This window comes from Mastomys coucha, unplaced genomic scaffold (assembly GCF_008632895.1).
Source record: "Mastomys coucha isolate ucsf_1 unplaced genomic scaffold, UCSF_Mcou_1 pScaffold21, whole genome shotgun sequence".
Taxonomy (NCBI): domain Eukaryota; kingdom Metazoa; phylum Chordata; class Mammalia; order Rodentia; family Muridae; genus Mastomys; species Mastomys coucha.
In genome coordinates this window covers 23699470-23720175 of record NW_022196904.1, presented here as the reverse complement: position 1 = coordinate 23720175, position 20706 = coordinate 23699470, and the positions used below count along the sequence as shown (strand labels likewise).

At 48.1% G+C, this 20706-nt stretch overlaps 1 protein-coding gene and 1 long non-coding RNA gene across 3 annotated transcripts in view; one reads left to right on the top strand and one right to left on the bottom strand.

The window, feature by feature from the left end:
• Positions 1–1112: 1112 nt before the first annotated feature.
• On the bottom strand, positions 1113–6671 carry LOC116100438. Its single transcript, XR_004122576.1, has 3 exons — positions 6141–6671; positions 3098–3184; positions 1113–2429 (listed from the first exon to the last, which is right to left on the bottom strand). It is a non-coding gene; the product is annotated as an uncharacterized LOC116100438 (long non-coding RNA).
• A 93-nt stretch (positions 6672–6764) lies between these two features.
• Wdr62 (WD repeat domain 62) overlaps positions 6765–20706 on the top strand; it is a 41622-nt gene continuing 27680 nt past the window's right edge. Inside the window, exons 1-8 of one of the 2 annotated variants that reach the window (XM_031386054.1) lie at positions 6765–7024; positions 11305–11396; positions 12460–12522; positions 14232–14289; positions 14843–15013; positions 15772–15909; positions 16233–16415; positions 18768–18928. In XM_031386054.1, coding sequence (XP_031241914.1) covers positions 6845–7024; positions 11305–11396; positions 12460–12522; positions 14232–14289; positions 14843–15013; positions 15772–15909; positions 16233–16415; positions 18768–18928 — 1046 coding nt within the window. In that variant the 5' untranslated portion in view covers positions 6765–6844. The remainder of the gene's footprint in view (positions 7025–11304; positions 11397–12459; positions 12523–14231; positions 14290–14842; positions 15014–15771; positions 15910–16232; positions 16416–18767; positions 18929–20706) is intronic. The other variant, XR_004122962.1, reaches the window with a different exon arrangement.

The window sequence follows — 20706 nt, the reverse complement described above, 5'->3', positions numbered from 1 at the left end:
TGAAAAGATGGCTCCATGGGTAAAGTGCTTGCTGAGCAAGCATGAGGATCTGCCTTTGATCCCCAACACCTACATAATAGGGGATGGCAGAGCACAGCTGGAACCCCAGTGCTGGGAGATGGAGACAGGTGGATCCATTGAGCTTGCTGGCCAGCCAGTGTCACCAAAGTGGTGAACTCTAGGTTCACAGAGACTCTGTCTCAAAAATTGGAGCTGGGGGCAGGGGATGAGAAGTAATAGAAGAGGACTCCTAATAGAAGAGGATGTTGACCTCTAGCACCTGCACCTGTGTGTGTGTACAAGCACACACACACACACACACACACACACACACACACACACACACAAATTGAGAGAAAGCGAGAGAGATCAATATTTCTAAGAATGGTTACTGTATTGGTTTCTGGTTTTAAAATAGTGTTAGCACGGGCTTGGTGGCACAAGCCTGTGATCCCAGCACTCAGTAGGCTGAGGCAAGAGGGCTGAGCGCTCAGCTTCCTGCTTTCCACATGACTAAGTCCTGGCAGTTCATTCTCCGGGAGCTGCCAGAAACTCTGAGGCATTAAATGTTTATCAGTAGAAATGGAACTAGTTTGCTACATAGCACCAGATCATTCACACAGGCACCCATCTACAAAGATCTTTTTTTGTTTTTTTGCTGCAGGCCAGCCAGTCTCGGTCCCTCCACCCTTGGGAGAAACAGGATTCCGGTCAGATCAGCAAGAGGTCCACGAAGAAATGACAGACACAACACAAGGAAGTGCAGGATCTGAATGTAATTCTCAAATATGGTGTCAGGTTTTTATAGTCAATACAAAGAGGAGAGAAAAGTCGGGTGGCACAGTGGTCAAGGTACATCAGTCAAGGTACATTGCAGGAAACTGGCTTCTCTGAAGCTTTTTGCCTCATAAAACTGCTGTCACGCAGACTGTGCGTGGCAGTTTTTTGTTTTTTTGTTTTTTTGAGACAGGGTTTCTCTGTGTAGCCCTGGCTGTCCTGGAACTCACTCTGTAGACCAGGCTGGCCTCGAACTCAGAAATCCACCTGCCTCTGCCTTCCAAGTGCTGGGATTAAAGGCACTCGCCACCACTGTCTGGCACACTCTCATTTCTTTAATGTTTTTCTTCGAATTGATCAATTTTCAGTATTAAACAATGACACATAGAAGAGAAATGACACCAGGAATGGAAAACTAGTGTAATGGTGGGGCATGCCTTTAGCCTCAGCAGGTGGGAGCAGATTTCCGTGAGTTCCAGGTCATATCAGAGAGGGCTACATAATCAGATCCTGTCCTAATGCAAGAAACAGCAAACATAACTGTCTGCTGTGCGTGCATGCATGGTAAGAATTGGAAAGATGGTAGGAGCATTTGCTGCTCTTGCAGAGGACTGAAGTTGGGTTCTCAGCACCCACATCAAGGTGGCTCACACCTGCCTGTAACTCTTGTTCCAGGGGATTCTGTGTCCTCTTTTGCCCTCTGTGGGCACATGCACACATGTGGCATATATACATACTAACACATACATACATTTTTAAAAGGTAATACTATAATCAAAGAGAAATAAGAATGTACAGTCATTTGCTTATATTTACACAAAGAAACCATAGGCATTGGGGCATGGTGCCATACGACTGTAATTCCAGAATATGTGTGGCAAAAGCAGGAGGATTGCAGTCTTGAGACTAACCTAAGCTACACAGCAAGTTACAGGCCAGTATGGGTTATATAGAGAGTCCCTGTATGAAAAAACTACATCAACCAGGGCTGGAGAGATAGCTCAGCGGTTAAGAGCACTGACTGTTCTTCCAGAGGTCCTGAGTTCAATTCCCAGCAACCACATGGTGGCTCACAACTATCTATACTGGAATTGATGCCATATACATATACATATACATATACATAAAATAAATAAATCTATAAAAAACTACATCAACCAACCAGAGGAACTATGGGAAGGAAACGTGAAAACCTAAAAAGATTAAAAGTGAGGAAGTCAGTGGGAAGGTGACAGGACAGGACTTCTCTTACAAAAGCTGCACAGCGCAGGGACTACGGGTAAAAAGGATGAAAGGGCTGACTCAGAGACACTGTTGGCACACACAACAGAACACCAGGCACACAGCCAGGGAGGCTGAATGTCGCAGTCCCTTCAGCCTCCATCTGGGAGCCAAATGTCCTCACTAGCCCCATGCTTCCTGGACATAGACATAAGACCTGCTGATGCAACACCCCTTCCCTCCCTGAACAGAACCTGCTAGCAAACTACTCCAATAGCTACCCTCTTTTTCCTTCCTAACAGAAGTCCAACTTTGAGGTCATTAGCATCTATCCCAGGTGAGTCAGACAATCACGTTCTTCTGGCCAGTGTACTGTTTCCTGTAGTGTAGGATGCAGAACTGAGACAGGATACTCCAGCAGAATCAGAATGCTTCAGAGAACAAAGAAAAAATGATTAGCATGACAAACCCTCTCTTGCAACTAGTTCTGGTCTTTTTCTCTTGTATTCCTCTAGGTACCAGCATCCATGATGCTGGGCTCTCCCTCTGGACACCTACATTAACTGGACAAGTGTTCACCTTCCCATCATGTATGTTAGCCTGGTTGGCCACATTGAGAGGACAGAACAGCATCCTCTCAAGGTTTTAATAACATAATTAGTGATTTCTTCTGGGTGGTTAAGTGTATAGCTAGAAGACCACACTCCGGCTTCTTTTGCAGTTGTTGGGGACCAATAATGACAAGGCAACCAATGAATGAGGTTCCTGGGAAGGCTTTGTAAAGTGAGCTGGCTAAGTTTAGAGTTGAGATCTTTTTTGAGTTTCCTCCCTCTCAGGAATGCCAAGGGAATGGGACCTGGGGCACTGGAAGCCATCTTGGAGCCAGGGGCTAAGGATGACTGAGCAGGAGAGAACCCCTCATCATGGATGATGCGGGAACTGCTACACCAGTGCTGTTATGCCGACCTGACCTCTGCTCTTGTTTCATACAAGAGAAGAGGAGACATGGCTCAATAGGCAAGAAGGCACACTTGTTTTTACAGAGGACTTGACTTCAAGTTTGGTTCCCAGTACCCACCCCCAGGAGACTTACAGCTACCTGTAACTCCAGGAGGATCTAATGTCTCTGTCTGTAGCCGCCTGCAGCCACACATACGAAAGGGTCTTCTGGAATGGGAGTCAGGGCCTGAAAATATTAAGGGTACCGGAATGTGGGAAAGGGTTTGAAAAAATGAGGCCAAGACATTGTGTGCTTTCAGTCCGCCATCATTATTCGAACTCTCCTTGTTACCAACAGGTAGGTAGGTAGAGCAAAACCCCTCCCCCAAGTCCGTCAGCAACTCTTGGCCCAATTGGCAGCTTCATCTTCAGTCTCTGGAGGCGGGATTTCCGGCATAACAGGAACTTGGAGAAAGGCGTGGCTATGTGGCAAGGCAAGGTCTGACAGAACCAGCCCTCAGCTGTAGGAGGGTCACATCTGTCTTCCTAGATACCTGCCGTCACATGCATATACAACACACACAAAGAATTAAAAATAAATCTTAAAGATAAGCAAAATCCTGTGGTGAGTTGCACAGCCTCTCCCCACATGAAGGGTGTTCAGCTCTACACTATCAATGAGCTGCTCACTATACGGAGTTGCTGTGCCTGAAGAACATGAGTTCCAGCATTCTGGGCTGTTCCTTCACATACAATCTCCCAGGAGTGACTCGGTAGGTCTCTTCCAAGGGTAGGCCTTTGGCGGGGCAGACAATGCTCTTTACTGCTGAGCCACAGAAATCTACCTTTGCCTCCCCTGAAAGACCAGAAGGTCCAAGTAGGGACAGCTCCTCCAAGCTGAGTCCCCAACTAAGAGACTGTAGAGCTGGAATCCAAAGATCTACACAGCACACAGCATAAGCAAGGTCTATGTCTGGGCTGTAGTTAGCCAGAGCTTGGGGCGTTTGTGACTACGGTGTAACTTCATGTGGTTGGTTCCATGGACTTCATAACTTGCTTAAGCCATTGTTAGTTAGTTCAGGACTTTGTGACTGTTCAGAAGATGTAACTCCTTAACAATAAGCCCCTGGAACACATCCCAAAAGGACCTAAGAAGGACTAATGAGTGTTCTTTTTGGCTCCCATGCAAGCTTACAACTTACTTCCCAGAAGCCCTTTCTCATTGTGTTTCGTTTCCTGTGCTTCTTGGCATGAGGCCTACTTTTGAACTTCTTTGGGTAATATTTTTTCCAGTCTTTTTCGGGGTAGTGATGGTAGTAGTAGTTGAAACAGGGTCTGTCTAGGTAGTCCTGGCTGTCCTGGAATATGGTCTGTAGATGAGGCTGGTCTCAAACTCACAGAGATCCACTTGCCCCTGCCTCCTGAGTGCTGGGATTAATTAAGGATATGCGCTACCACACCTGGCTCTTCTTTCCTTTTAAAAAAAATTATTTTAGTATTATTAATGTTGGGGAAAGGAATGTAGGTGGACAGGCACATTCCATACATGTCCACATGTGTGAAGATCGGAGGGCAACTTTCAGGAGTCAGTTCTTCTCTTCCACTATGGATTCCAAGGACTGAACACAGATCTCGGAGCTTGCACTAAGCTTGTACCAGTCATGAGAAGGACCAGTGTTCAGGTCCCAGCATTCATGTCATACACAGCTTCCAGCTACCTCTTCTAGCTCTAGGATACCCAATGTCCTCTGCTGGCCTCTGCCAGCATAAGATGCACATCTGTGGCATGTAATCATAATTTTTCTTTTTTGGTATTTTTCAATACAGGATTTCTTTATGTAGCCCTGGTTGTTCCAGAACTCACTCTGTAGACTAGGCTGACCTTGACCTCAAAATCTGCTTGCCTCTGCCTCCCTAGTGCTGGGATTACAGGCGTGTATCACCACTGTCCAGCCAATATATATTTTTAAAGAGTTTAAAATTATTTTTTTTACAATTTACTTAATTTTATGTGCATTGGTGTGAGGGTGTCATATCCCTTGGAGCTGGAGTTACAGACAGTTGTGAGCTGCCATGTGTGTGTGCTGGGAATTGAACCCAGGTCCTTTGGAAGAACACGCAGTGCTCTTAACTGCTGAGTCATGTCTCTAGCCACTGAGTTTAAAGTTATTTTTAATTTCATGAGTTCAAGGTCATCCTGGGCTATCCGAAAACTTACAAGTCAGACAAAACAAAGCACCCTGAATTCCCCAACTGCAGTCTTTACTCAGGACCCATCAACAGAGGTCAGCCTGAACTGTTATGTCTTTTTATTTATTTATTTATTTATTTATTTATTTATTTATTGTATATATGTGAGTACACCATTACTGTCTTCAGACACACCAGAAGAGGGCATCAGATCTCATTACAGATGGTTGTGAGCTACCATGTAGTTGCTGGGATTTGAACTCAGGACCTCTGGAAACGTAGTCATTGCTCTTAACCGCTGAGCCATCTCTCCAGCCCTGAACTGTTATGTCTTAACTACTAAAAAAACTTGGAAAAGGGCCAACCACACTGCAGTCCTCTCTGCATCTACTTATCAGATCATTATGCTTCCCCCCCCCTCCGCCCCTATATAAGCTGGCCCGGGAAAAATGTTCAAGGTTGTAGCTTCCAGCTCCCGAGTCTGAGTGATCAATCAGTCTCAGGGTGTGTGTGGTCAATAAACCAGCCCTGTTTAACTGAGATCAGTTTCTGAGCGGTATGTGGGGCGATTCCCAAACCCTTCCAACAAACATTTGATGGACAACAGCATGTGTTAGGCACTAGTCTAGCGACCTAGGAATAACAGGAAATGAGATAAAATTTGTTGGCTTCAGAGCTCTTCCAAAGGACCTGGGTTCAATTCCCAGCATACGCACATGGCAGCTCACAACTATCTAACTCCAGCTCCAAGGGACCTGACACCCTTAAACCAATGCATATTCTAGTGGTGGAGACAACGTTGCATATCTCAACCTGTGATACCCCAGAGAATGGGTTAAAGAGAAAAACAAACCAGGAGATGAACAGGGAGAATGATGTGTCTGCAAATCCCTCTCACCCTTCCACTCCTAAGGTAGCAATCTACACCAGCAGCTTTATAGCTGTAGCCCCAAGACTCAAAAGTTGGAGCAAGCCCTGCCCCTCCCAGGGCGACGCCCCATGCTTGCGCTCACTTGTCAAATCTCCCAGGCCAGTTGTCCGAGCCCAGGCGCCCCGCAGTGTCGGAGTCCCGCTGTACTTATGTGTAGCTGTCCTATCCCGAACCCTGTCCCGCCCGAGCAATCCGCCTCACGTCACCCCACCGAGGAGCAACACTGCAACACGTGATGAGGAAAACGGAGCGCATGCGTACAAAATGTTCCTCGTGCTACCGCGGCTACGCCCCAATCACCGGATGGAGAACAAGTGGCTACAGCCTTCCCTATCCTAATCCTCACTATTTGCATAGACAGGAGTAGGGCAGTGGTGTTCCCGACCCCAAGCCCACGGCTCTCTGGCTCCACCCTACCCCTATATCCGAGAGACTGGTACAGTTTGAATAATCTCCCGGGAATGTGGCAAAAGACAGGCTGAGGTCTTAGCTTCATCAACGTTAAAAAGCTGTGTGTCTATGAATAGAGAAAGCCCAGGTGAGGAAAGAAACGCTACAAGGCTCGGTAGGCAGTGAACTAGACAGGCCGTGGCCCCACCCTCCCTCAGCCCCGCCTCTTATCTCCCATTGGTCAATGAGCCCGCTCGGCAGCCTCGTGATTGGCCAGACGGGCTGCCGGCTGCGTCCAATGGGCGCCGGCGCCGGCTTTCCCGCGGCCATTCGCTATTCGAGTGGGTGCTGGCTGCAGGCGGCTGTTAAGCGTAACGGACGCTGTTCTCCCTTAGCATGATGGCTGCCTTAGCAGCCGGAGGTTACGCGCGGAGTGACACGATAGAAAAGCTGTCCTCTGTCATGGCGGGAGTTCCGGCGCGGAGAAACCAGTCCTCCCCGCCTCCTGCCACACCGCTCTGCCTCCGGCGGCGAACGCGACTTGCGACGGCTCCCGAGGACACAGTGCAGAACCGGGTGAGAGGCTGGTCGTCCTGTTTACCCAACTCCGAGCTTCTCGGGCCCCCTTGGTCCCGCCTCAGGGCCTCGGCCCCTCCCATCACTTTTTTACTCGTCGCCTCGGGCGGCTTCCCAGGCCCTCCTGGTCCGGAAGCCCCGCCCCCTTGGCCAAGGCTGCCCCCCTATGTCCGCGCTGGCTTCGGCGTTTGGTGCCGCCCATCTCTCTGGCTCCGCCCAGAGTTGGCACATTGCTTTATTTTAGTTCTAACTCCCGGGAAATGTTTTGCGTTCACAAATCATCCCTAGTCTCCCTTTACTGTTCAGTGACCTAAGACATAAGATCCACGTCATTCCAGCGTTCCTTTGCTTTTATTGTTTCTTTGATTTTATTGGAATAGGGCTGGGCACCACAACAGCAACAAGAGTACCTTCCTTACCAGAGTACCTTCCTTACCCGAGTCTGAACCGGAGGGTGGGCTGTTGGCTCTTGCCCCGCCTCCTCTGTGGCGCCTCAGGGTAAGGTGTGCACTTCCAGGTCCCTTTTCCCCCCGGGGTTTGTTCCTGTTGTTGTTGTTGTTGTTGTTGTATATTGTTTGTTTGTTTTTCCTTTCGAGATAGGTTTCCTTTGTGTAGCTCTGACTGTCCTAGAATTCATTCTGTAGACCAGGAGGTTAGTCATGAGCGTACAGACCTACCTTTCTGTCTGCAGAGTGCTGGCCCGGGCTCCCCTGGGTCTTTTAAGATTTATTTGCTCAGCATTTCTAGGCTCCCTTCCTTTTTCTGTTCCTGATTTCTTTCCTGTTCCTTCACTGGAACTGATTTTTATTCTATTTACGGCTTAAAATTATGGAGAATGTAAAAATCTTAGCATTGCTACCTGGGGAGGAGGTTGTACAAAACACTTCCACAAAATTTGAGTCACAGAAAGAAATGAGTTTAGGTAGAAGGAATGCTATTAGTAAAACTTTTGGGGGGGGCGGTCAGGGTTTCTCTGTGTAGCCTTGGCTGACCTGGAACTGGCTGTGTAGACCAGGCTGGCTGAAGTCAACTTTTGAGAGTTCACTCCCCCAGAGTAAGCTTTGACCCCCAAGGGCTTTTACCTGCTAACCTGTTGGCTACTCCAGAGGCAGCAGGACCTGGGAGAATGGAGTCAGAGGCAAGCTAAAGTCTCGTGTAATAGCCAATTTTAGTCTGAGCATCAGACAGTTTGTACTCTTGAGAGTTAAGAGGAGTCACATGAGTAAAGTGTACTGCAGTCACAGGGACAAGTGACACACATGGCAAAAGCATGTTTTTCTATTGAGGCATATAAAGAAATAATATAGCCAGGCAGTGGTGGCGCATGCCTTTAATCCCAGCACTTGGGAGGCAGAGGCAGGCGCATTTCTGAGTTCGAGGCCAGCCTGGTCTACAGAGTGAGTTCCAGGACAGTCAGAGCTATACAGAGAAACCCTGTCTAAAAAAAAAAAAAAAAAAAAAAAAAAAAAAAAAAAAGAAGAGAAAAAGAAAAGAAAAGAAATAATATTTAGTGTAATGAATAATCTGAAGTAGACTCGCTCCTATCTGCTTCACCTGGAGGGGCACAAAGCACAACCCAGGAACAGTCAGTTCTATGTTTTTGAAGAAACTGAGATCATGAGATTCTTGTCTTAGTTTCTTGGAGTTTTCTCACAAGCACTCAAATCTCACATGGGTGGCCTCTTCATAGGGTACCTGTTGCAGATAGCCCTGGGGCTAATTATATTTGATGTTAATTCCATTCACATATGAGGGGCTTTGAAGAAGGAATGGGTCAGCACTCAGGTGATTTCCTGTAAACCTTCTTCCCACCTTAATTGATAAAATAAAGGCTAAAGCCGGTGATTGGGTGGAGAAAGAGGAGAAGGTGGAGCTGAAGGTTTTGGGGAGAGAAGGAGAGAGAGAGGAGACAACAGAGGAGAAGATGGAAGGAAAGCAGAGCAGAAGCACATGGCCTGGAGAAATCGCAAGTTATAAGGGGTCTCGTTGATGGGGAAGGTGGTAGTGTAGTTGTAGATCTGCCCGATCAAGGTGCACAGCTTGTATTCATATTAATTGAGTTGTGTTTTCATTGCCTGGGCTTATTTGGGTTGGAGATTTACCAGAACAGGTACCTATGAGATTCTGTGGTTTCCCATAGCTTAAGCCTCAGAACAACACCTGGCAGGCATATTGCAGGTGCCCTGTTAGTGTTAGTCAGCACTGTTGTTACTGCGCTTTGGAAACTTTTGTTTTGTTTTTTTCGAGACAGGGTTTCTCTGTATAGCCCTGGCTGTCCTGGAACTCACTCTGTAGACCAGACTGGCCTCGAACTCAGAAATCCGCCTGCCTCTGCCTCCCAAGTGCTGGGATTAAAGGCGTGCGCCACCACTGCCTGGCTGTTACTGCGCTTTGGGTTAGGTCATTTATGTTTCTCATTTGACAAGCACATCCCAGAGACCATCTGGCTTGCAAAAGCTGTATTCTAAAAATGCCTGGTTACACTAAAGCCCAGGAAAACTAAGTAACCATGAGTGCTGTTGCCTGATTGTCTGTGCCAGAATCCTGGCTGTTGGTCTTTCCAGGTGTGTAGCTGCTCGGAGGCTCTGTTTGCTCATCTGGAAGGTGACAGTGGTGGTTGTATCTTAGGGCTGCCATGAGTGTTAAGAAGCCCCCTACTCAGAGGCTGAGCACAGGGTCTGATTGTGATAAGAACTTGGTAACATTAGCACTTACATTCCTGTGTTTGCTTGTCAATGCTGAGGCCAGTGACTGGACTTGAGAAGTGTGGTGAAAGTTTTTGGTTTCTTTAAAAACTCAGAAATGTTGTAGGAATAGTTTTGTTTCACTCCTAGGTGTGGGATATGGGATGCTTCAGATTGTTTGCAACAGCGGGGCCTGGTTTTGAAAGCGGCAGATAGTTTGTGCAAGTGTGTGACATTCAGAATTCTGGTAACTTCTCAGAGGATATATAAGTGCTAGAGCCCTGATAGAAGGGGCTGGTTGGCCCGTTGTTGGTTGGATGAAGTTGGTTGCTGCTGGTTATGGGTGGTTGTTGCAGTTTGTCAAGCAGTCCTGTCCACAGAGACAAAAAGAAGAAACTAGATGTCCTGACAGTGAAGATCAAACTTGCTTTCCTGGAACTCACTCTGTAGACTGGGCTGGCCTCAAACTCAGAAATCTGCCTGCCACTGCCTCCCAAGTGCTGGGATTAAAGGCGTGCGCCACCACTGCCCGGTGCCCCAAGGAACTTGATGCCTCTAATCAGCAGGAAGTAGTCTAGTAATATCTCCCTTTCCCCTCTAACCTCTTTTTCTCTTCCACCTGGGTATTAGGGAGTTAGAAAGGTGGAAGAAAAAGGAACTCACAAAGTAGCCAAAAGGCCAGCTACTGGCTACTAAGAATGGTGTTCTCTACAGTAGTTAGTTATAAACCAGTGTGTTTAACATATGAGAGTATCACAATGCTGTTAGTCTGTAGTTTCTTATCTATTGTTTTAGCAACCGCGGTGGAGTTGTGGCACATACATTTTATTGTGAGATTAAAAAAAAAATCTTTTAGGTGGGCACTCAGGAGGCAGAGGCAGGTCAAGCTCTGTGCATTTGATGCCATCTTGGTCTACATAGTGAGTTCCAGAACAGCGGGGACTACACAAATAGACCTTGTCTCAAAATTTAAAAAAAATTTTTTTTTCCTTTTCTTTTTTCAGTGCTGGGACTCAAACCCAAGGCACTAGGCAAGCATTCTGTTATTGGGCTGTATTGTCAACCTGTTAAAACATTTTTTTTTAGGATGACTTGTTTCTCTACTTGTTGGAAACACGAGACTGAATTTGCTGAGGAAACACTGCTTTTGCTCAGTGCTGTGTCTGCCCTGAGTGGCCTGAAGTGCTGGCCTTGGAACTTCAGTGCCTTGGTTTGCACTCCAGCCGTGCTCTCTCCAGCGGCCGGACCATCTGGCTTGTCTATAAATAAGGGTGGCTGTGACACGTTCTTCTCCACAGATTGTCAGGATTTAGGTCGTTCATCCACAGCATCCTTTGATGAGTAGTCAGAGGTCACCTTGTCACCAGGCATTCTTCCTGCCCTGCAGGCCCAGCTTCTTCCTGGCTAGCACTTGTTCCTCTTGCAGCAGGCAGGGGAATGCTGTCAAAGGTCAAGTGCTAGTTGCTAGTAACCAGCATGACTTCAGAAGCCCCGAGCGTGTGGAATGCAGCAAGAATTAAGACTCATGGCTGAGGTGGCTGTACCATGTGGAAGCTCCTGGAGCAAATATTTTTCTGACAGCCCTTGTCTTTTCAGGTGACACTTGAGAAGGTGCTTGGCATCACAGCTCAGAACAGCAGCGGGCTAACCTGTGACCCTGGTACAGGCCATGTGGCCTACTTAGCAGGGTAAGCACATGTGTGGGCTTCAGCGACTGGTCACTGGTGAGGGATTTGGAGTTGAAGTCACTGGTGCATGTCTCTGGGCCTTGGCTTTTCCATCTGTAGAAGGCTGCTCCCTGTGAGGGCTGTGAAGGGAACTCCACAGGCCCATCTGAGTCAAGAGTAGTTCCCGGCAAGGCAGTACATAGATAGCCGTTTAATCAAATGTGAGGTGGTAGCAGTTATGGGAAACTCAAGTAGCTAAAACCCAAACACAGGTCAGGCTTGTCTGCATATGCTCTTCTTATCGCCTCTGCTTCTCCCTAGGAATACTCTCCATTTGGGTAGGTAAGAGAATTGAAGGAGATCCGGTTTAGTCCAGAGATCCTTGTCTAGCCCAGCACTATTTAGGCAGTGAAAGAGCTGCTTCTCCTCCCCAAGCAGGATAGGGTTGGGTGGATTCATAGTAACAAATGCTGTCTATTAATGAGACCTTGGGAACAGGCTGAGATTGAGGACAGGCTGAGCTCTTAAATCCAGCTGACACACATTCACATCTCCACTCCATTTCTGAACCTCTGGGTGGCCTGTGCAAAGAACTCCCCCTCTCTGGCCTTCAGTCCTCTAAATGAGATATAAATAAATGAGATGCCAAGCTCCCAGCCTCACCTGGCAGCTGTGAGGATTTAAGACAGTTATAGCCACAAGGTCTGTGTAGGCCTAGGACCTGCCAGAGTAGTCCCCACAAAGGATGTGCTTGTATTTGTTTAAGAATGCATTAATATTTACAAGTGCCCAGGATTTCTCAGCGTTGAGAATTGTCTGCCCACAAGAAGCCTTATAAAAGCTGGGGGTGCAGCTCAGTCATAGGGTGTTTGCATAGCACATTTAAGACCGTGGGATCCATCCTCAGTACCACCAAAAAACAAAAGCTTCGTGGCACAGGAGCCAGAGGCAGGAAGAGTTCGGAGCCAGCCTAGGCTACATGATAAGACAAAAACCAGCAACAAAACCAGGGGGAGCCTTATTGACATGTGGGTTTTTACTTCTCTCAAGCCCCAGTTTAGACTTGTTTTCTTTTTTTCCCCAGCTGTGTGGTGGTGGTCTTGAACCCCAAGGAGAATAAGCAGCAACATATATTTAACACGACCAGGTAGGCTGGGACCGGGCATGGGATAGGGTTAGGGGACCAGGGTGCTGGCCCAAATCGCCTTCCCCTCAGAGCCTGGAAGTGTTCATGGGTGGTGACTCACTCCCTCAGCCATGTTCACAGGACCTGCTTTGTGCTAAGTACTGTTCCAGATGTTGGTGACATAGGAGTGAGCAGAGACAAGGATCTGCCCTTCAGAGTTCAGGACCACATGGGAGACAGACCATAAACCCACCAGCAGATTACTAGCTGATTATGAGAGAAAAAATGCCTGCAGGGGTGTTAGGGAAGAGAACAGGGAAAGCTATATTGGAAGGCCTCCCTGAGTTTGAGACCAAACAGAAGTAATGATTCTCATGTACAGGAACACTAGCAAGGGCAGAGGTGCAACAGAGATGAAGAGTCAAGTAACAGCAGAGTAGTCTTGGGCCCAAGTGCTAGGTGCAGGGACGCAAGAAGGGGAAAGGGAGGCTCCAACAGAAGCCGCACCACCCTTTGCGTGTTAGGGAGGAAGCTGGATGTCACATGGACTGTAAAGAGAAGTCACTAGATGGCCAGGATGATGGTAGATCATCTGTGTGCTTGTCAGACTCACATAGAAGCCAGGTGGGTGGTACACAAGCCTGTAATTCCAGCACTTAGGGTGCTGAGGCAGGAGGATTGTGAAGTAAGACCTGAGCTATACAATGAGATCATGTAACAAAAACAAAGTGTAAAAACAAGATTCAAACTAAGGAGGAGCTAAAGCTGTACAGTCTGGGCTTGGACTTGCTTCCAAAAGGCCCACCAGTCAATCCATGTTCAGGCTAGTTAAGAGTATCAGAGACTGGCTGGAGAGATAGCTCTGTGTGTGAAGTCCTTTCTATACAAGCATGAGGGCCTAAATCCAGTCCTCAGGACCAACATAAATAGTTATGTATGGTGAGGTGCTTACATTCCCAGTGTGAGAAAGGTAGAGATGGGAATCCCTGGGAGGCTCATTAGCCAGCCAGCCTAGCCTAACTGGTGAGCCCTGGGTCCTAGTGAGGGACCTTGTCTCGAGAAAATAAGGCAGATAGCTTCTGAGGAACCACACTGAAGACCGACCTCTGACCTCCACATGAATCCGTGCACACACAGAGTATTAAAAACAGTTTAGTTGCTGGGCAGTGGTGGTGCACACCTTTAATCCCAGCGCCTGGGAGGCAGAGTTAGGCAGATTTCTGAGTTCGAGGCCAGCCTGGTCTACAGAGTGAGTTCCAGGACAGCTAAGTTTCGACACAGAGAAACCATGTCTCAAAAAAAAACCAAAAAAAAAAACAGTTTAGTTGTTGGGGTTTGAAGAGCACTCAGTGAGCTATCCTGTGCCCTGTCTACCAGGGCACACCCATGAGCACCCCTCCTCATTAGGCCAAGTCTGTACCATCTCTCCGGCACCTGAGTTTCAGGGCTATGTTAGAGATGGATAAGGTCCTGGATAGCTCACTCCACACTGAGGGAAGGCAGCAGAACCTCGATTCTAGGTCTGCAGTGTTTGGGTTTGGTACTGAGGGAGGAGAAGATCTTTGCTTTTGTTGCGTGCCATGCTGGGCACACAGGCTGTAGCGGCTGTGTAGGAGCTGCTGGCACCTGTTTCTCTGGGTCCTTCCCCAGCCTTGGGGACCAGGAGTGGGTAGGATGGCAAGGGCACAGTGCTTGGTGGAACCAGTGACGACCCCTTTGCTTGTCCCCAGGAAGTCCCTGAGTGCTCTGGCCTTCTCCCCAGATGGGAAGTACATAGTGACAGGAGAGGTGAGTCTTGACTGAGCATGTGGGAAAGGCCCGGGAGCCAGTCCTTCTGCTTCCCCAGGCTTGGGAATCGCTGAAATGGCTCCTGAGTTTAGAAAATCCCTGTGGCAAATAGGGGAGGTGGCTTTTGGGAACAAGTTATAGCAGTGCCAACTTCAGCTTAAACAGCCCTTCTAGCCCTGCCTGTGTCTTAGTTAGGTTTTTATTGCTGTAAACAGACACCATGACCAAGGCAATTCCTATAAGGACAACATTTAATTGGAGCTGGCTTACAGGTTCAGAGGTTCAGTCCATCATCATCAAGGTGGGGGCATGGCCGCATCCAGGCAGGCATGGTGCAGGAGGAGCTGAGAGTTCTACATCCTCATCTGAAGGCTGCTAGGAGAAGACTGGCTTCCAGGCAGCTAGGATGGGGGTCTTAAAGTCCACACCCACAGTGACACCCCTACTCCAACAAGGTCACACCTCCTAGTAGTGTCACTCCCTGTGCCATAAGAACCATCACACCCTGCCTTATACATAGTACAGTAATAGTAATGGCCTCCCCCCCTCCCAGAACGGGCACCGACCAGCTGTACGCATCTGGGACGTGGAGGAGAAGACTCAGGTGGCAGAGATGCTGGGCCACAAGTATGGTGTGGCCTGTGTGGCCTTCTCCCCCAATATGAAGCACATCGTGTCCATGGGCTACCAGCATGACATGGTCCTCAACGTTTGGGACTGGAAGGTGAGAACCAAGTGGGCATGTGGGCAGGCAGGGAGCCTATTGCCTGCTGTTGCACCATGCTTATGGTGAGGCTTCTGTCCCCAAGGTCACCTGGTGGCAAGGCAGAGTTTCGGCCATCATGTCTATGTTGGTATAGGGAACAGATGGGGACCCATGCTGCATGGTTATGACAAGTATTATGTTTATGTTGAGTAGCTATGGCTGTGGACAAGTGCCTTGACTATTTCCTCAGCTGTAAAATGGTTTTCCTAGCATCTACCTCGGTGTGTGAGCTGCAGCTCCCTGACATGCACTCTAAGGCTGGGCTTTGGCACAGCTGTAGCAAGGCTTGAAGTCCTGGTTCTGCTTCTAACCCACCATGTGACTTTGAGCACAGCCTAGCAGGGTGGAGGAACACTTCCCTAGTGAGCTGGAGTCCACAGCTTATTCTATGAGGGGCTCAGGGCAGGGCCCAGAGCAACAGCCCTTTGTGTGGTAGCCATAGATTGTGTGGTCCTTACCTCCAGCTGTTATCATTCCCAACATGTGTCTGCAGAGCTTGGCCCTTGGTGTGATTTTGACACTTACTCTTCCCTGGGACCTTTCTCTGTCTGCTCTTCTGGGGACTAGGAATGACCAGAGTTGCAGTTTTCCCCAGAGTTTAGGGAAACCTAGCCTAGGTTAGGACTGCCAGGTCCAAGAAAAATGGGAGAAAGAGCAAGGATAGCCCGGTATGGAGATGGGTGGTGCTGTGAGCTGCTCTGTGCCTACTCTTCCAGAAAGACATTGTGGTGGCTTCCAACAAGGTGTCATGTAGAGTCATCGCCCTCTCCTTCTCTGAGGACAGCAGCTATTTTGTCACCGTTGGGAATCGGCATGTGAGGTTTTGGTTCTTGGAAGCCTCTACTGAGGCCAAGGTGAGTTTTTGCCCCCATTGTGGATACTAGCTTCATGGCTCCTATGGAGGCAGGCTCTCCCACCTAGCTTCTCAGACATCCAGGTGCTGACTAGTAATCCTACTGGACTCTGCCCTCAGGCCAGAGCTCACTGATGGACCACTGCCTCCTGGCCCCTCTTTGGAGTATGGGTTCTGCTTTTCTTCTTTGTCCACTACATGAAAGACTCTCTTAAAAACAGAACCCTCCTTTTCAGCTGTGTCAGTAGGGGACCTATTATGATCCTGTTGAGCACAAGGTAAGGACCTAATCTTAATCTCTAACACGTCCTGCTGTGTTTCCAGGTGACCAGCACAGTGCCCCTGGTAGGGCGCTCAGGCATCCTGGGTGAGTTGCACAACAATATCTTCTGTGGCGTGGCCTGTGGCCGGGGCCGGATGGCAGGCAATACCTTCTGTGTGTCCTACTCTGGCCTCCTCTGCCAGTTCAATGAGAAGAGGGTACTGGACAAGTGGATCAACCTGAAGGTACCCGCCTCCCTCCCCACTGGCTGGCAGCTGGGGAACTGCTCTTCCCACCTGTTGCTGATCGGGGAGGGGGCTGAGGTGTTTTGTGTTTTCTCTGAGACAGGGTCCCCTTCACTGTGAAGTTTAGTCTGTCCTGGGGCTCACGATCCTCTTGCCTCAGCCTCCTGAGGTGTGCACCACCATGCTTGACTTCATGTCAGTGGCTGGCAGCACAGGTTCTCCCTCTCTGTGTAGCCCTGGCTGTCCTGGAACTCACTCTGTAGACTCTCCCTTTCTGAGCCTTAGTTTTCTTCTCTCCTCGTCTGTCAAAGCAAATACTAAATACTGAGCTAGTAAGATGATGGCTAAGCAAGTCAGTGTGCCAGCCTCGAAGCCTGGCAGGCCGAGCTCCTCATTGGAAGGAAAGAACTGGCTTCCATAGACTGTCCTCTCACTACACACGTGCCAACGCTGTGGCCAGAGCACCCCTCCTCCTCACAAAGAAGTAAATCAGGAAAAAAGTTAATGGAAATGCCACCTTCCTAAAAGTGGACAAGGAAGTCACATGAGATACTAGCAGGAGTCTTTTTTTTTTTCTTTCAGTAATTTAAGGTATCTTGAGCCTACTATTTTTTTTTTCTGTCAAAAAAGAAAAGTGTGTGCAAATATGTAAAACTTTACACTAAAGGTCAGTGTTTTAATAAATTGCAGTTACTGTTTTTTTCTCTGAGTACCTGAAAGTTGAGTCCAAGCTGTGAAGCCACTCCAAGCTCCAAGCTCATTTTCCTCGTGGCAGTGCATATCCATGGAAGCAGTGCGCTTTTTACTCATTTTCCCGGCTGGCCTCAGTCACTGTCTCCAGAACTTATCTTTTTTTTTTTTAAAGATTTATTTATTTATTATATGTAAATACACTGTAGCTGTCTTCAGACACCCCAGAAGAGGGCATCAGATCCCCTTACGGATGGTTGTGAGCCACCAGGTGGTTGCTGGGATTTGAACTCAGGACCTTTAGGAAGAGCAGTCAGTGCTCTTAACTGCTGAGCCATCTCTCCAGCCTCTAGAACTTGTCTTAAGAGCTTACAGCATTTAAAAAAAAAAAAAAAAAAAGCTTACAGCATATGGAAGTGTTCCAAATTTTATCTTCTAGGAACTTAGGCATTGGTTTTTAAATGATTTTATTTTTACTTGTGTATATGTGTGTCTGTGCAAATGAGTGCAGGTTCCTACAGCAGCCAGAAGCAGTTGTCACAGCTGCTGGAGCTAGATTACAGACAGCTGTGAACTGACCCCTGTGGGTGCTGGAAACCAAACTCTGGTCCTCTGTCACCACATAAGTGCAGGTGCCCGCGGAGGCCAGCAGGTGGGGTAGGATGCACAGGCGCTGGAGTTCAAGGGTCTTGAGCTGCCTGCTGTGGGCACTGGGGACCAAGCTCCTGTCCTCCTCAGAGGCACTGTGACTGAGGAGCCGGCTCTGTAGTCATAGTTTCTTCTCTTTTCATCTTTTTTTTTCTAGAACTTAAACAACTTAAAAGCTATTTTGTTGCTTTGCTTCTGTTGACAAGGTTTCTTTATAGCCCTGGCTGGCCCCAAACTTGTGATCCTTTGACTTCAGTTTTTCTAGTGCTGGGATTACAGTTGGTCACCACCACGGTTGGTGTAGGGAAATCCCCTTTGTTGGTAAGGGATGGTGTTGCACACTCTAATCCTAGCATTTGGGAGGCTAAGGCCAGAGGATTGCCAAAAATACCACTCTGTCTCAGACTCTGTGGTGAGACTCTGTCTCAAAAAACAAACAAAACCAAGAATAACACACACACACACACACACACACACACACACACACACTTTGACAGAGCACCAAATGATTCATAAATTAAATCCCTATAGGAAACTGGAGTTTGTATAGAGTTTGGCACTTACAACCCTATTTATTGTCTGTGTGTCTGGGTCTAAGCTTCAACCCAGATACTACAAGTGACCTGCCATTGTCTGCTGAAGACATACTTTTTTTCAGATTTCTTTCTTTCGATTTTATGTGTGTGCTTGTTCTGCCTGCATGTGTGCATGTGTACCACTTATGCTTCGGTGCCTGTGTAGGTCAGATGAGGGAATCAGAGCCTCTGGAGCTGGAGTGACAGGTGGTTGTGAGCCACCATGTGGTTGTGACTTGAACTCAGGACCTCTGCAAGAACAACAAGTGCTCTTAACTGCTGAGCCATCTCTGCATCCCTGACAAATTTTTTACACACAGTTAAGTTGTTCTGTGAATAACTGTGTCAGCTTTGCCCCAAACCATGCCTCTGTCTGCATACTGGCACATCTTCAGTGGTGACTGTTGCTGTATTTCAAAATCATGTAAAATACCCTCAGGTCTCCTTGTCTTCCTGCCTGTGTGTCAGTGACGAGTTGATCTTCTGTGGATGCACAGATGGGATAGTCCGAATCTTCCAGGCCCACAGCCTACTCTACCTCACCAACCTGCCCAAACCACACTACCTGGGAGTAGACGTGGCCCAGGGACTGGACTCCAGGTACTGTCCTACACTGGGGGAATAAGGGTATGCCCAGAATCTGTTCGATAACATCTAGCCATGCTTTCACATCCATCCACCTGTGAGCCCATATCTGCTCTTATCTTAGCTCTGAGCATTGGTGGTGTATATGTGTCTAAAAGTTCAGCTCCAGAAGGGTAAGGGGACACTGTTGCATCAGGGAAGAAAGGCTCAGAGCAGGAATTATGACAAGCAAACATGTTCCCCTGGGCTGTAACATTTATTAGGCAGCTACTTAGTGACAGCTCAAGGCTAAAAGCAGGAATCTGGGCCAGGAAAATGTCTGCCAGCATCCAGGCATTCGTGTTTACCATCTTTAATCCCAGCACTCGGGAGGCAGAGACAGGTGGTTAAAGGCTAGCCTCTAAGTTAAAGGCTAGCCTGGTCTACAAAGTGAGTTCCAGTACAGCCAGAGCTATACAGGGAAACCCTGTTTCAAAAAAAAAAAAAAAACTGACAGAAAAACCTCTGCTCCAGGAAGCCTCAGTCCAGGGAGGGAGCTCCATGGAAAGTCCCGAGTAAGATAGTGCCAGAAGGAAGCCATGACTGAGAAGTGTGCTAGGCAGGGCTGCGGCCACTGAGTAGCTGGAAGAAGAAGCCGTGGTGTTATTAACAGCCAGTATAGATGGTGCAGCGTGTTGCAGAACTAGCAAAGGGTTGGGGGACTGGGTGGCTGGAATGCTGATGGAGAATAGCTGGGTGAGCCTGTGTCTCTTCTGCGGTTTGTGGGGCTAGCTGTAGGGGTTGCATGATAAGCTCTTGAATGTGGAATCATGAATGCCATGTCTGGAGTGGAGGGGAGGGCCAAGCTGCTGCCTGCCCCCTTGGTTGCAAGTCTTTGTGTGGGAAGTAACATGGGTGTCTAATCATGAAGGGCTGCATCTTTGGAGATTAGCTCCAAAGACAGCAACTTGTCCAAGAGAAAACTGGAGAGGGTATGGCTAGGTGTGGGAAGGGAAGAAGAAAGAGCAAGCTACAGATCCTGGCATATTGCATTAGCCAGACTGCCTACCTCCTCCTACTGTAGTGTGCTGTGGGGCCTCATCAGTGCGCCCCTCTGAGTTCAATCCTCATCTGTAAGACAAAACCGCTTTCCTTGGGGAAAACTGAGTGGCGCACAGCAAGTACTGTATAGCCTTTGTAGGAAACCCACAGCGCCAAGACTGCCTCGGCCCTTTGCGCTGCTGTTTTAGATCAGTTATCAATGAGGCCAAATAAGGGAGGAGACCTGAGGTGTATGCTCATTTTCCCTCTGGACAGAAATAGACAGGATCTTGGGTTGAACAGAATGGGGATAAAAATGATAATTAGTAATTCTGCTGGGCATTGTGGCACACACTTGCAGCAGATCTTTGTGAGTTCAAGGCCATCCTTGTTCAATTTACACTCACATGCCATCAAAGGAAGTACCAGGCTAGCTATGTACTGAGGTCTTATCTCAAACAAAGGGGACTGAAGAGATGGCTCAGTGATTAAGAGCACTTGCTGATCTGCCAGAGGACCTGAGTTCTGTTCCCAGCACCCACATGGAGGCTCACAAAAGTTCAACTTCCAGAGGACCTAGCACCCTCTTAGGACCTCTATGGGTACCAAGCACACATATGATGCAGACATTTTCTTCTTCCTCCTCTTCCTCTTCTTCTTCCTCCTCTTCTTCTTCCTCTTCCTCCTCCTCTTCCTCTTCCTCCTCTTCTTCCTCTTCCCTCTCTCCCTTTTCCTCCTCTCTTTCTTTTTTTTTTTTTTTTTTTTTTTTTTTT